The sequence below is a fragment of the Melanerpes formicivorus genome, unplaced genomic scaffold (assembly GCF_026170545.1).
Source record: "Melanerpes formicivorus ecotype bairdi unplaced genomic scaffold, bMelFor1.0.p_v2 SCAF_6, whole genome shotgun sequence".
NCBI lineage: Eukaryota > Metazoa > Chordata > Aves > Piciformes > Picidae > Melanerpes > Melanerpes formicivorus.
Window position 1 is genome coordinate 26,684,873 of NW_027142358.1, and position 16,135 is coordinate 26,701,007.

The following is a 16,135-nucleotide window of genomic DNA, read 5'->3' on the forward strand; positions in this document are numbered from 1 at the left end:
AATCATCTCAGGAAATATTAATGCTGGTTTCTGAAAACAAGCTCAAAAGCAGTTGCTACCTGAGGAGCACAAAAGGAAAGAGAAACACCACTGACAGTAATAAAGCAGAATTGAGATGTAAGAGGCACAGCAGCTCACTGAAGATCCAGACAGCAAATGAGCAGAGATGATTAAAATGAAGTCATTACACAGCAACCTGCCAGGGTAATCTATCGTCTGGAAGGGTTGGAAAGGCAGTCCTAGCACACGGGAAACCCCTCCTTCGCTCGCTGTTTCCTAAGTCCCTTCTCACAGACCAGGAACATGACTTCATTTAGCAGCTTGTGAAATGCAGACAGTAGCAGAAGCTTCTTTGCAGCTCACTGAACTATTCCCCAGGGTTCTACTCCCTGTTTTTTTCTGGCTTTTTTGCTCCCTGAGCTGGACAAGCTCCTGGAAGCTCTGTAACTCTGCACAAGCCTATCAGGCCCATATTCAGCCCCCTTTTGGGTCACAAACATGCTTTGAGGGCTGGTACCCTTCTCCTGTGAGGACAGGCTAAGAGTTGGGTTTTTTCATCCTGGAGAAGGCTCTGGGGAGACCTTACTGTGGTCCTCCAGTACTTAAAGAGACTGATCAAAAAGCTAAAAATGGACCTTTTAGCAGGGCCTGTTGTGATGGTTTAAACTCAAAAAAGGGAAAAATATTTTATAATGAGGGTGGAGAAACACTGACCTGGGTTACCCAGAGAGGTGGTAGAAGCCCTATCCCTGGACTTGAACTAGGTGACTTTAAAAGGTCCTTCCGACCGAAACCGCTCTGCAATTCTACAATTCCCTTGGATCCTGACCACAAACATTCTGTGTGCAGTCCCTCTCATTGAGAGATGTTTGCCAAACATGACAATTTGAGCTGCAGATCTGTCTCAAGCAAGTGCTGCAGGATCTGTGGTCCTGCCCCTTTGTAACCTGTGTCAGCCTCATGGAGTGTAAGCAGCTGTGCAAGAGGAGGCCCTTCTCACAGCCCCTGCAACAAGCACTGAACAAGAAAGGACCCTCTTAATTTATGGAAGGGAATTCAGAGACCCATTCACAAGGCTTTTCATCCTTCCACCTGCAAGAGAAAAGGTACCTGCAATGGCATTTGGCTCGCATTCCACATCCTCCTCCCACGTACAATAACCAAGTCAGCCCGCATTTCCCACGGGAGAGAAGCACATCTAAGCCATTGCTAACAGCTCAGCTGCTGGAAGAAGGCTGACAGGGGAGGTTTGGGCTTTAGGCAGTACGATGGTGTAGGAATTACCATCAACCAAACCAAGATGAATCAAGAGACCAGCACAGAGTGGCAGACATCACACTTGGTCTTCTCCCTCCACAGAGGATGCAAAAAGAAGGTCAAATCTCAATGATGTCAGGTTGCCATGCAATTGTGGGTATCAAGTGTGGTTGTATCAGGTATGAGTCCCCAGGCTACATTTGAATTTTGTGCTTTGGCTAAGGAACAGAAAGGTCTTCCCAAATACAGAAGTACTTCTTTGAGCACAGAAGCATCTTTCTGCTCTCTTATGCAAAACCTTTAATTTACTGTTCTAAAATGCTTACAGGTGACAGCATGACTGTTTCCTTTCAGAGAGATTTATTTTACAGCTAGACTGTTGGTTTGCATTCTGAAAAATCAGCTATGAGATTCCACAGATTGAGAGGCATTTGGGATTAATGTACTAGATTTCCTCTCAGCCTGTACTATCTGCTTCTTATTTTTTCAGTCATCCTGCTACAAGGCATTTCTCCAAGAAGGCAATTTTCCCTCCTCCTCACCACATCTTGGTCAGAAAAGCATTTAAGCATTTTAATAGGCTAAATACAGTTGTAATACACACAAAATATCAGTAATAAAGTCAGTAGCATTCTGACCTGCTGTGAGAACAAGTTGCAGTATCCTTCTTATCTGTAATACATCACTGTGACAACTATTTGATGCAGCTGTGCTTTGGATTCTTTGCTTGGCAGTAATGAAGATCTGATAAGTCATTTACAGGAAAGAGGATCCTATCATGATGAAGACAATGATCTTCCTCCACACACTTTCCCAAAGGTGATGCAAAGCCCATGGAGCCACAGCCCAGGCTCAGCTCCCAGACCTAGCTTTTACCACCCACAGCACCTAACTCAAACATGCCCACGTGCTGTTCTTCCCTGGGATTCTCCTCCCAAAAATTTCCACATTTCCACTGCTTTCCTCCTGTGTGTCCTTGGCTTTCTGCTTCTCCTTTGGCTCTCCAGAGTAATACTGCACTCTCCTTTTCTGCATTTTACATCAAGTGGTATAATATAAAGACAAACTCTGCTTACACGTGCCCTTGTTTTGGGTAAGGCATGCTTCTATGCACACCAGAAACTGCTGTTTTTCTCTCCACTTTGCAGCTTCCTTAATATGAACAACTAAATTTCTATGCTGATTGAGTACAAGTGTATCCCAGCATTCTGAGATCTAGCCTAAAACAGCTTATGTTTTTAAACGTGCTTTTATTCCCCTCTTCACAAAGAATCCCAGTACTTTCCACAAGCTGTAGTCATAGAATGATTAAAATTAAGCTCTTTCTGGAGCAACCAGTAGAAAGCATATTGATAACTTGCCTTCACTGCCCATTACAGTAGAGGAAAAGAAGGAAATCAGCAGTAAGTAAAACAGCTGAAGATCAACTGACAGAGGACTTTGTGGAATGATCAAAACACAATAAAACTAGACAGTCATGAGTCATAGAACTGTTGAGGTTGGAAGAGACCATTGATCATCAAGGCCAACCACTCACCTAGAGCTCACAATCCCGCCACTACTGCTGAACTACTACCACCAAAAAACATCCAATAAGCTCCACATCCACGTGTCTTTTAAATACCTCCAGGGATGGTGTCTCAATCACCTCTGGGCAGCCAGTTCCTGGGCCTGAGAACCCTTTCTTTATGGCCCACCAATGTCCAAAACTCATCAGTCACCAAAAGAAGCAAATAGCATTAAGTGTCTACAAGCAGAGATGAGCTCCTAGAAATCAGTAGTACCCAGGGTTTGCTTGGGCACTGGAGGATACCACTACAAGGCTCACATTATCACCATTAATATTTTAAATTCAAGCTTCAAGATCAGTAAAACAAACTAAGCTGCAAGAGAAAATATATATTAGCATTTAGATTAACAGTTATTATCTCCATTTCCCATCAGCAGACAACACTGAAATACATGATGATGGTTTAAGGCTTTTTTTTTATCCAAAAGGTTAAGGGCTCTCTGAATTCAAAGGGCTGGGAAACACTGGTCTGAAAGATAAATGGCACTGGTCCTGACATGTGCAGCATATCCTCAATACATCTGGACTCCAGCTGGAATTAAAATTCATATTGCAGCAGCAATTAAAAGACAGAACTAGGTCATGAGCTGTTGTTCAAGGCAGTATGCAGGCAAGGAAGGGGGGGAGGGGGAGTGGAAGCAAGCAGCATTTGTCCTAAAAAACTCAGCATTGAGAACTTCAGAAATATGAGATAGCAAAATTCAAGGGCAAGTGTAGGGTCCTGCACCTGGGGGGGAATAATTCCCTGCACCAGCAGAGATTAGGGGTTGATCTGCTGGAAAGCAGCTCTGTGGAGAAGGATGTGGAACATTGGTGGATAGCAAGTTCACTGTGAGCCAGCAATCTGCCCTCCCAGCCAAGAGCAATATTCTCCTGGGAAGCATTAAGAGTGTGACCAGCAGATCAAGACAGGTTCTCCTCCCCCTCTGCTCTACCCTTGTGAAGTCGCATCTGGAGTGTTGTATCCAGTCCTGGGCTGCCCAGTTCAGGAGAAACAGGGAGCTACTGGATAGAGCTCACTAGAGGCTACAGAGATCCTGAGGGGACTGGATCATCTCTCTGATGAAAAAAGGCTGATACCTGCAGCTGTTTAGCTTCACAAAGAGCAGACTGAAAGGAGATCTTCTCAACACTCAGCAACAGCTAAAGGGTGGGGGGCAAAAGGATGGGTCTAGATTCTTCTCACCCATGCCCAGTAATAGGACAAGAGGCTATGGGCACAAATGAGAACCCAGGAGGTTTCATGTGAACAGGAGGGAAGGCTTACTTGCTGTTGAGAGTGCCAGAGCCCTGGAGCAGGCTGCCCAGAGAAGTAATGGAATCTCCTTCTCTGGCGGAATTCCAAACAGTCCTGGACAATGCAATCCTGGGCAATCTGCTAGGGCTCACCCTGCTTTAGCAGCAAGGTTGGACTAGATGATCTCCAGAGGTCCTTTGAAACCTCTACATTCTGAGATTCTGTGAATATAAGGAGCATACAATAGAAAACAACATCTTGGGTGACTTAGCAACGTGCTCACCATTTCCACAAGGCTGTCACCATTGGCCAGTTCTCAGTTGTCATTCTGACAATTTAAAGAGAGGACAGGGACTGGCTGAGCTGTGATGTTCAGCACCTGCAGAGCACTGGCTGGTGTCCTTGGCCCTGCACACATGGGCTGGGGCTGCATGTCAGATGCACTTCCTTACACCTACACACAGCATCATTTGCAGGAGTCATTTCTGTACCTTGAGGCTTTTATTAAAAGAAACCACAGCAACCCTCCTAAATCTGTGGCCATGCTGGTGGACAGCTGCTTCTTTCCTCCCATTAAGTTCTGCATCTCCTTCCAACTCCTTTATTCTATAGGTGAAGGACTATATGAGTGATAAATCCACCATATGCTCTATAGCATATTCGGTGTAACAAGGCACAGGGTATGTCCACATCCAACTCTGAATGTGGAAAGTGAGTATGAAAGCACATTGCTCCAATTCCTTCTGTAAAATAGCACTGAATTTCTGTGCTGATGTCTGCAGGAGAGAGGAGCCCAAGATATTTTTAGTTGCTTGTGATACATCCCTATAAAGGACTCCAACTACTAAGGGCAGCACACCATCAACGAGGCAAGGTACAACATTCAGCAAGTGGTTGTTCATACTGTGCAAGGAGTGGGGGCAAGATCATGCATGTTCAGAACAGACTGTGATCATCACCATATACCCACATGCTGCATTTTCCCAGTTCTGGTGGACTCTCAGGTGTGCCATGTTACACCATCATACAATCATGATTAATGCATAGAATTGTTTCAATTGGAGAAGACCTCCTAAGATCCTCAAGTCCAGCCATCATCCTAAGCCCCCATGGTGATTAAATCATGTCCTGAAGCGCCACATCCATGCATTTCTTCAATGAGTCCAGCAATGGTGACTCCACCATCTCCCTGGTGGAGTCACCAATAGGAAATCATGTCATGAATTGCAGTCACCCTAGGGTCACCAATGGAAATCTAAGACCAGTTACAACCTGGGACCAGACACATCACTTTGAGTGCAACTGTCCTCTGCTCACCTCTCCCTCTCTAAAGACAGAGAGGGACAGAAACGTCACATGAAACAAGAGCAATGTTGTATGAAAGAAAAACACTTGAAACATGCTCTGGGAAGTTATGAGCTTGGGGTTGGGCTGGACCACAAAGAAGGTAAGGATGGCTGCTTCTCCAGGCCTGGCTGATCTCGGATACAGACCAGGACTTACAGCAGTGGAACACATGGAGAACAAGTACAAACCTTTATTTTAAGAAGCTCACAAGCACTTCAGTTTTATCTATGCCACTGTCATACTTAATATGTATAGTCATACCAGCTCAGCTTTTCCACTTGGAAGCCACCAGGCAGCTACTAAGCAGCATGTAATTAGGGCAGCTCCATTGCTTTAGACTTTTGTTAAGGTTGAAGGCCAAACTGAATCCTGCACAATGGTGAGTCCCCTCTGCTAGAGATTGTTACAGAATCACAGAGCAAAGAGCCATAGAGTAGTCCATTTTGGAAGAGACCTCACAAGTTTATCTGGTCCAACCTTTTGTGGGAAGTGGAGCTGGGAAGAGACCATCCAGCACCCCGCCGAACTAGATGTTGGAAACCTCTACTGAGGGGAACTCTACCACTGCTCCAAGAAGATTGTTTCAGTGAAAGATTGTTCTCACTGTAAATCTCCTGACATTGAGACCATCAGGAAAACATCAGAATCATTGATAGAATAGAATAAACCAGGTTGGAAGAGACCTTCAAGATCATTGCATCCAACCTATCATCCAACACCATCTAATCAACTAAACCATGCAATCAAGTATGGTCTTCTCCTGAACACCTCCAATGATGGTGACTCCACCACCTCCCCAGGCAGCCCATTCCAATAAGCAATCACTCTCTCTAAGAAGAATTTCTTCCTAACATCCAGGCTAGGAAGGGTTTGTTCTGAAAACTAAAAGATAAAAGTCCAATAAGAACCTCAGTGATGAGGGAAATTAAGACAGAACAGAGACATGTATGAGCCATGCACATGGCACTGCTGCCCCTAGGCCCTACAAACAACAAATGTGGTAAGTCCCATCACAAGAATATGCTGGATAATGGGCCCATGCAGGCTCCACTCTGTAGCCAGTGACCACATAATGCTACATTAGCTGGTTTGCTATGTGATAAAGAATTGGTCAAGTGGTTGATGTTCAGCCAGTGCTTGGCTTTCACAGGGCCACACTCTCAAATCCTGCTCAATCCACACACATGCAGGCTGCACACTGGTTTTTCCAGTCTTTCCAGTCTCTCTGCCCCAACCTCCCAGACAGCTGCAAAACAACAGCTAGAAAATTTCCACTACCTGTACTTTCAAACTTGCCTTCTGTTTTGTGTACTATTTGATTGGAGGTTGGTACTGTCTCAAATATTTTAACCCAGTCAAAACTCCATTTCTGCAAGCTTTGCAATGGAAGCCCCATATAGGAAACATCAGCATGCCTCCATGTTGATACAGCAAAGTCCACCAACCATAGCAAGACCCACAGCAAGCAGAACAGCCACAACACCCTGCCTTTGTGTAACCAAACCCAAAGAGCAGCGAAATACATCTTGGACAAAGATGTGAATGCTGCCAAATCATGGAAAACCTGGTCTTGCCATCACTCACAGCATGCACATCCACAGCTTTGCTCTCACAGAGCTTGTAACCTGGGGGAATAGTGGAGACTACATACCTCCCTGTCCTCTGCATTGGGTGGGAGGCAAGGAGACACGGGCATCCTCTAATGACATGCTAGTGTTCACAGGAAACACCTTCTACTGTATATAGTTTGTATGTTCAAAGAAAAAAAAGACTTGTCCAAATCTCCCACAGAGTTTTGTTTCATATAGAATGAACTGAATCATTTTAGGGGACATTTTTTGGCCAACTTTCAAAGACACTTCAATAAATTTGCACGAGGAGCCACCTCTAAAATTCAAAAATTAAGATAGGCAGCTGACCTCTACCCACTACCAGAAGATATTTAAACAAAAATAACTGCATGTGAATTTCTTCCATAATTGAACAAAGTAGAACAGAGATAGGAAAAAAAAAAAAAAAGCATCCTCAAAACTGTGGTTGTAAAGTGGAAGTTAAGGTGCAGCCAGTGCTTTTGATGAAAGCCACATAGTCTCAGCACTGAACTGCTTCTGTATGTATCTCTGTGCAAATAGACACCCATAATACAGCATAGCTCACCCACAAATGCAAAAGGCCAAAGTCTTAGCCAGGTGATGAAGCTGATCAAAGAACAACCAGTTCAGTCTTGATGTTTCGATATAACCAACAGAAAACCAACAGGTACTTCATGCCAGCTTCACACAGGTGTCAGTTGTATACACCATCTGGAACCACCATCCACTGCATTCTTTCTTCATCTTTAATTTGGCCCCTTCAGGGTGCACACAAGAGAGTATTTCCACAGAAGCAATCATCTTAACAGGGCAGTAAGTGCAATGGTTGTAGGCTAATGTTCATGTCCACTTTGCCACTGCTGGCATGCAGCACAAACACAAGGTGAAGGTGTGCAGAGCACTAGTTCATGACTATTTATACTTTTCAACCCCATGGCACTAAAAGCTTTTAAGTAATTGATTTTCCCTCATTAACAGAGGCACTTGCAGGGGAAGGGCACACAGGTGCTCCCAACATGCTCCTGGATTATAAGGCAGCTCTATGTGGTTTTTGGGTGGGAAGCTCAGAATTGCCAAGCTCAGCTGATCAGGAGGTCAGCACAACCACAGCAGTCACACAAATCCCTAAGGCAGAGCTGCAGGTGTTATTTTGGCAAGATCAGAGAACATAACAGCAATAAAAATGATCACAGGATATTACAACAAGCCCCGTGTATTTACATCAGAAAGATGAGCAATATTTATCAACATCACTTCTCTGGAGACCCAAAGGTACCTTCTAAGACATCAGGTAACAGAGCAATTTTTTTTTTGCTAAAGCTGTGTCCTTCCATGAAAGGAGCAAAGTTTATATACCTCATGTACCAAAAACTAATCACCAAACACAGTCCAGAGAGGGTGAATAGGGCTATTCCATCGCAAGCACAACTCGCATTAACTATGTGGGATTGCACCTTCTGACACATCCAACACACAATTCCATTTTTCTCTTTCATACCTTTAGAAGAAAGTGAGACATTTGGCAAAGTGTAATTTAATGTTATCACTAATGCATTCAAACCCATCAGTAAAAACTATGCTGCTAAAATACATTGCAGAAAAAAAACCCACCTAAACCAGGTAAACCAGACACTGTTATCTCCTTGGAAAATGTGGGTCTTACGCTCCAGCACCTACTGATGTGAGCCTATGGAAACCAAGAGGATTACTTAAAGTGAATAAGGATTACTCCTACCATTAAGGGGTGTAGGATTACATCCATTGTTAGCATATCTCCTGTTATTTACATATCCCTATTTTTACCTCTTATTTTTATTCCTCTTAAAACAGAGCATTTAATTACTGTTAGCACTGGATAGCATTATGCTGTGCTTTTATCCCTTCAAATTTTGGCTGTCTTATTGGATGTCAAATAAAATGCTTTTATACACAAAACAAAGGAAATAAAGTAGAAGCAGCAGAATTGGGCAATGCAATTAAGAACAAACAGATAAAAAGAGGGGGAACGCTTGTTATCCACAATCAAAAGAGTATTCGTTTCACATTGACGCTCCTCTCCGTGGCTTCTGCTTTGGAAGGTTTATTATTTATATCCAGTTTTTAACTGTGCCAAGTAGTGAATTACTCAAGAGTTTCTCAGGCAACGCTGATAGTATCACTACTGGAGAATAACAAAACTCAGACAAACAATTGAAACAACTGGTACAGGTGGGCAAGCCGGTAACAAGTAATAAAGCAAAACATTTGGATCATTTCACCTGAGGCTGAATTTATTCCTTCTTTCTTAGTTCATCACTGCCATATGCTTTAGATACAAAACATACCTCCTTCCTATCCTTGGGAAAAAAATAATAATTCAACTATTTTATGATACAACAGAAGAGTTCATGCATGGTAAGAATGTTAGACAGGTCCCAGATACAACCACTGACAAGAAATATTTTTATCCGAATAGAGAGCAACATCACAAGTGACAACAACAATAACAGCAGGGAATATTATAGAGCAGGAATAATAACAGCACACATTCTTTGAGAAATTCTCAGTTTGACACTAAAGGACATTAATCTCAGATTTGGTTACAGGAAATCAGACCTGGGTTGCAAACATATTTTGGTTTAGGGAAGTGCTCCAGGTATGTGGAAGTATAAACAATACAAATTAATTTAAGGAAGTTTGAACTTCAGTGTGACTTTTGTTGATACCGTTTATGCCTTCCTCAAAACTTAGAAATAAAGATATTGCATGACTTTTTAGGCTTCTTTCAGTCATTTTAAGAGCAAAAAGAATGCAGACTGGTTTTAGAGAGACTAGTGAAAAACTGCACATCGTAGTTACTGCAAACTGAAAGCAACTGAGGATTTAGAAAGCAGCAAAAAGTTGCACAAACTTACCTAAGCAACCTGTTTTCTTCCAGGAAGAGTAGTTTATGGTCAAGTACATTTGAGTCACAAAAGACTGTGTTTCCTGGGTCCATTTTGCATGAGACTTAACCTGAAAATCCACCCGGCTGTGTCGGGCGTAGCGGAGGCACGGAGGCTGTCCCTCTCCCGCAGGCATTTCGAAGCTCGCTGGGGACATGCGAGCAGACGTTTGACGGCCTGAGCACAATCGGGCCAGCCACCACTTGTTGGAATGGTAACAGGGAAAGCCAGGATCTGCCAGCTCAGACTTGCAAGGGCATGAATAATTCATGCCTTCCACCTCCCCGCATTAGCATGCCGCTCAGGCAGCTCCAATGAAGCAATTCATTTTGTCCTTTGTCTTCAGGAAAAGCTTGCTGGATTAATGAGGGGGATCTGTGATGATAAAACCTGGGTTTGCTGCTTTCTTTTGCCTGATTGGTTGCAGTTTAGGTCCCTAACCGAAGGTTCTCCAGCCAGCAATACAAATTCAGTGCATCCACAACATTAGGCAGGTGTGGGCTGTTTGGCTCCAATGCCAATACCTGGCAACAGCACATGAATGTTTCATTTTTGTTGACTTAAATATTGAAGCTGGGCTCTTTGGTTTTTGAGGGCTTCTTGAGTAAAGTTAAGAGGAAATCTCCAAGTACCTTGCTTGCATTTCTGTAGTGACCTCCTGAACTACTCAATAGCTAACACCTGGCTGCCAAGATGTTGGTGTTAAAAATACAACCGGGGGGGGGGAGAGAAACAACAGGAAAAGACCAGCAATTTTGTAATTTGCTTTAAAAAATAAATATATTGTAGAGTTATTTTTTAAAAGGAGGCTTTGAAGGTGATTTTATTTCAGTGTGTTGGGTTAGTTTTTATGTGAAGCTGTTTAAATAAGTAACGGTAGCATCATTGATAGGACTAGGGGGAATGGAATGAAGCTGGAGGTGGGGAGATTCAGGCTGGATGTGAGGAGGAGGTTCTTCACCATGAGAGTGGTGAAAGCCTGGAATGTGTTGTCCAGGGAGGTGGTCGAGGCCCCGTCCCTGGAGGTGTTTAAGACCAGGCTGGATGAGGCTCTGGCCAGCCTGATCTAGTGTGGGGTGTCCCTGCGCATGGCAGGGGGGTTGGAACTAGATGATCCTTGTGGTCCCTTCCAACTCTGAATGATACTATGATACTATGATGATTGTGTTCCTTAATTGTTGCCATCTAGAAACCTACAGCTGAAAACAATGGTAAAATAATCACAATTCTGATTAATTGATCACAAAAGTGATAATTGAACATGATGAGGGATTTTATTTTTTAATCATTTACCTGTGTAGGTATACAATGCATTATTTGGGTTGTATAAATACAGTTTTTTATCATTTTAACTGATACTGCACTGGAGCATTAATTTTGGCCTCCATATTCGAAAGAGGACACTGGCAAATAAGAGAGTGTAGAAATTCACTGCAGAAATTATTCAAACCCACTATGAAAAAGATCTTAACCATATGTGATTCATGCTGTCAAAAAGAGTACTGAGAGTTAAAGGGACTGCAGTGTACAAAGGGCTTTACAAGGAGAAAATACCTCAGACAGAAGTGTGTCTCAGGTACATATTTCCACTGGAGAAGGTGATTACCTGCTGCAAAAATCTACTGAGTACACTGGTGATCTCTACATTTCCCAGATACCTTTCCTGGAGATAGGCTTTTGCCAAACAACAAAAGGCTTTGGACTCAGAACAGGTTTAAAGACTTAAAATGTGGAGTACAAAGGAACAAATTCCTTAAAATCCTCTTAGCATTGCATTGTGCTCATGTGGTTTGTTGATGTCTACCATACATATCTTCCTATCAGTTGTGTATACAGATTTTGGTGACCTTTAAGCCAAATAATTTTGCAATGATCTCAAGATTACATTCAGAGAACCATTACATTATAATGCAAATTATGCTGATGAACATTTCGTGGCAGGCTTCATAGTGTTTGCTGCTGAGCCTTTCTGGAACAACCCAGGATGCACTTTTTCCTCCCACCATTTTCTCATTATTCCACTTAAGAAAGAAAAGCAACTTGAAACACAGGGATACAAAATAATTTGGTTTGCCTGAGAGCTTGTAAGTAAAGCTTATTTCTGCCTCTAACATTGTTATTCTAGACTGAGGAAAAGCACAATTTTATTCAGTGTTTGATGTAGATGGGATTGAATGACTTTTAAGACTTTGATCACCAGCTTAAAAATGCAGCAGGGACCGATGAGTTTATGATAATCATCTGCTAGGCTTTGGCACAAAGTGGAACTTGCTGTTTCTTCCAGATTGCAGTTGCAGTAGGGTTTCAAGGTGATGATTACAGAGATCACTGCTGCAGTCACCCCCCTCTCATGGTGGACTTCGAACAATGGCCAAAAAATTAGTTTTTCACCTGGAACAACACTATTTCTTCACCTGTACAGGATGTTGAAAATGTCCTTTAGGATATATGCAACGTTAAAGGAAAGGTTAGGCAGAAAAGGAGAAGATAGCCAGACAGATACTTGCCAGCTCAGTCCTGGGAAACATTTCCCCGTGGGATGGACTGAGACCAAATTTGCTCTTCCTTCTGGGTATACAATGATATCTCTTGCTGCAGCTGTGGAAGGGGATTATGCAGGTCGATATCAGCTTCAGCATGGAAGTTGCCATGTCTGGCAAGCTCTCTGGAGATCTCCAAGTAGATGGTGAGCAGGAATGAATGCAAGAGGTACAGAGAAGGGAAAGGAAATAGCTCTCTCTTGATGCACTGTGATTTTTGCCTGAAAAATTGATTGACAGAGTTGTAGCTCAGACTATCTATTCAGCCACTGTCACGTATGCAAGTCAGTGACAAATTATGGTTGACTGTGCTTGAAAGCTACAGAAACGTTGAGTAGCATGAGCAGGAAGATGGGGTTCCTATCCATTGCCATCAAAATATCATCTTTTAGTGCTGTTGACAGTTTAATAGCTACTTCTGTATGTTGAAGAGCATTGTGAAGTACTGCCACTATATTATTAACCTAGGCTGGAACTTGCCTGCAAATGCAGAGCAAAAACCAGACAAATGGAGCTTCTGAAACAGTTTAAGACTGAAAGTGTGATGTTCACGACATGAATAGTATCTCTCTAATTGCATTTCAGGAGGACCTAGTAACACTTTAACCCCCAATTCCATTATAATTTCTTTTTCCAGATCAAATCAATTCCATGTTGTTTTAAACATCCAGATGATGGCATTGAAGAATTTTTATAGGGGGTGTTTTTATAAGGGCCTGTAGTGATAGGGCAAGCAGCAATGTATTTAAACTAGAGCAGAGTGGATTTAGATTAGACATCAGAAAGAAGTTCTTTACTATGACATTGATGAGACACTGGAACAGGTCGACCAAAGGAGTTGTGGACACTTCATCCCTGGAAGTATTTCAGATTAGGCTGGATGGGGCCCTGAGCAACCTGTTCTAGTGGAAGGTGTCTCTGCCCATGGCAGGAAGGTTGGGACTTGGTGATCTTTAAGGTCCCAACTTGGTGATCTTTAAGGTCCCTTCCAACTCAAGCCATTCTGGGATTCTATGATTTTTAAATCCCTCTGTTCCCCCTAGACAGCTGAGATGGGAGGTAGTTGGGGGAGCCACTCAGCTTCCCTGTGAGCTACAGTGCATTGTGCTCCAGTGATGACCATCAGAGCTACATCCCTTTAGCAAATCTCCACTGCTAAAAGAAAACCCATAAAAGCCTTTGTGCAAAGTTGCATCCATGTATATAATTACTTGAAACCACTCCTAGAATACACCAAATTACATCACACCTTTGAAATGGTCTGCGTGGCCCCAGTCTGCTGCAGTTCAAAGATGACGTGTTTAATGCTACATGGATTAAACGTACTGTGTGGCTGTGGAGGGACAGGGTGAACATGTGAGCATGGAAAAGCTTTGGGATTCGGGAGATTGGAGTGTGACTGGCTATTGATACGTTTAAATTAGCTATCACTGTAGTATCTGGTTTCTGTCAAGGTATTGCAGAAAATCGGTGCGATGCATCAGGGAGGGTAGTGAATCAATTCTCTGCTCTGCCCGTGGGCTGACCCTTCCCTGTTGGCTGTCTTTCAGCATGTCACCTCAATTATTTGGTGCTTTTTGTTGCTGTTGCTCCTTGGCACCGTTTGCAGGCCACATGTTCCCTGCCAAGAGACATGTCTACGGCTGCCACCTACCAAAGGTGGCACCTCTCCAAGGTGGCCAAGCTGACTTTAGGATGAGACACCAAGTGGTGGAGTGTCTGGCACATGGCATCCGGATGGGTAATGCTCCAGGACGACCAAGGACAACGCTATTAAGCAGCCCTGAAGAGCAGTGGTAATGGGGGTGGCAGCCTTGCCAAAGTCAGGGTTATGCATTCTGCTGTGACATTATTCTCCATCTGTTTTTTTGGAATTTATTTTTTTTTTAAAGTACCAGAAAAACAAAGCATTACAAAAATGTCAAGCTGTGAAAAGAAAAGTCAGAAGCCAGAAAATTCAAAGTTAATGCTGATTCTTTAACTCAAGTCATTAACTCGGAGGCATGCCTGAAGTCTGGGCAGCAGCCTTAGTTGAACTCTTGCTGGTTTGTGTAACCAGCTGAGGACTTGCACGTCTGAGGGGACACGAATTCATATCTGAATATAGGAGGGGAGCAGAAACTGGCTGAGTTAAGAGGCTGGATGCCTCTGGTGTGGGCGAAAAGAGGGGCAATCAAGACAGAAGTTTCCTGAGAAATTAGGTACGAGAAGGGAGGTGAGAGAAGAGATAAGCTCATCCCAGAGACTGGCAGAAAAAGAAAGATTAAGGACACTGACAAATGAGAAAACCAAGAGAGGAGATATGAGTTAAAAGGTGGCCAGGGAAAGAAAGAAGTTCAGACAGGAAGAATAGGGGGAAATGTAAAATAAAAAATACAGAGAGTGACTTGGATAGGGATCTGGTATTGATCTGGCACAAAGATGAGGTCTGGAATGAAAACGAAAGGAGGACAAGGATCTCTCAGAGGGGAAGAAAAGTAATTAAGATTGTGTGAGACCGAAGAAGAAAAATCAAGAGGAAAATAAAGTTGACATTTGGTGGCAAAGGACAGAAAATTCAGAGGATGTTAGATTTGTTCCTCTTTGGTAGCTGGGACGGAACAGGATTCATGTCTTCATTCTTTTCTCTCCCTGGAACTCTTTGCATATTGATCCTGCTACCCGAGTCCTGTGTTTAAATTCTGCTTATTATTTCAAAAATCCAAATTACACACAAGAAGCAGACACTCAAACAACCATTAAGACTGCATATGAAACAGCCCAAAGAAAGGATATTCTAAGAAAACTCAGGAGGGAAGGTTTTTGCAAACCCTGTGATACATATATATATATATGTATGTATATTGCTCTTCTGTTCAAGCCTGGAGAAGAGAAGACTGAGGGTTGACCTTATTACTCTCTACAACTACCTGAAGGGGGGTTGTAGACAGGTGAATGTTGGTCTCTTCTCCCAGGCAGCCAGCACCAGAAACAAGAGGACACAGTCTCAGGCTGCACCCGGGGAGGTTTAGGTTGGATGTTAGGAAGAAGTTCTACACAGAGAGGGTGATTGCCCATTGGAATGGGCTGCCCGGGGAAGTGGTGGAGTCGCCGTCATTGGAGATGTTCAGAAGAAGATTTGATGGGGTGCTTGGTGCCATGGGTTAGTTGTTTCGGTGGGTTGGATTGGTTGATGGGTTGGACGTGATGATCTTGAAGGTCTCTTCCAACCTGGTTTATTCTATGTATTATTCTATGTATTCTATGTATTATCTTGGAGCATTTTGGCTCTTTGAACATACACACAGCTGGATATTTACATTTCATTAAATAGTTTTTAGGATAATGACTACAGCAGCTTCAGCATCATTCACAATTAAAAGCATTCTAACCCCAGATTCAACACTGCTCTTATTCAAATATCTAGCACCAGTAATAAGATATCTGGTTCTCAGTGGAATGGGAATCAAAAAGCTACATTCCAGAGGCTACAGTTGTAATAAGCACAGATTTATGGTGAATAAGGAGGTATCTCAACACCTTCTTGTGCTTGTCACCTATTAGGATAAAGCTGGCACACTCCCCCAAAATATCTTCAATTAGTTTAAGTTCTTAATTTAACAAAACAAGCAGTTGGAACAAACAAAAACTGCTATTCTCCAGCCACCATGTTCAGGAAACAGCCATTA

General features: G+C 43.0%; 1 protein-coding gene across 2 annotated transcripts in view; it reads right to left on the bottom strand.

Moving 5' to 3' along the window:
* Positions 1 to 10,373, bottom strand: part of CUNH10orf90 (chromosome unknown C10orf90 homolog) — an 83,430-nt gene extending 73,057 nt beyond the window's left edge. For both annotated transcript variants that reach the window (XM_068140205.1, XM_068140206.1), the window contains exon 1: positions 9,898 to 10,373. In XM_068140205.1, coding sequence (XP_067996306.1) covers positions 9,898 to 10,198 — 301 coding nt within the window. In that variant the 5' untranslated portion in view covers positions 10,199 to 10,373. The remainder of the gene's footprint in view (positions 1 to 9,897) is intronic.
* Between the last annotated feature and the right edge of the window lie 5,762 nt (positions 10,374 to 16,135).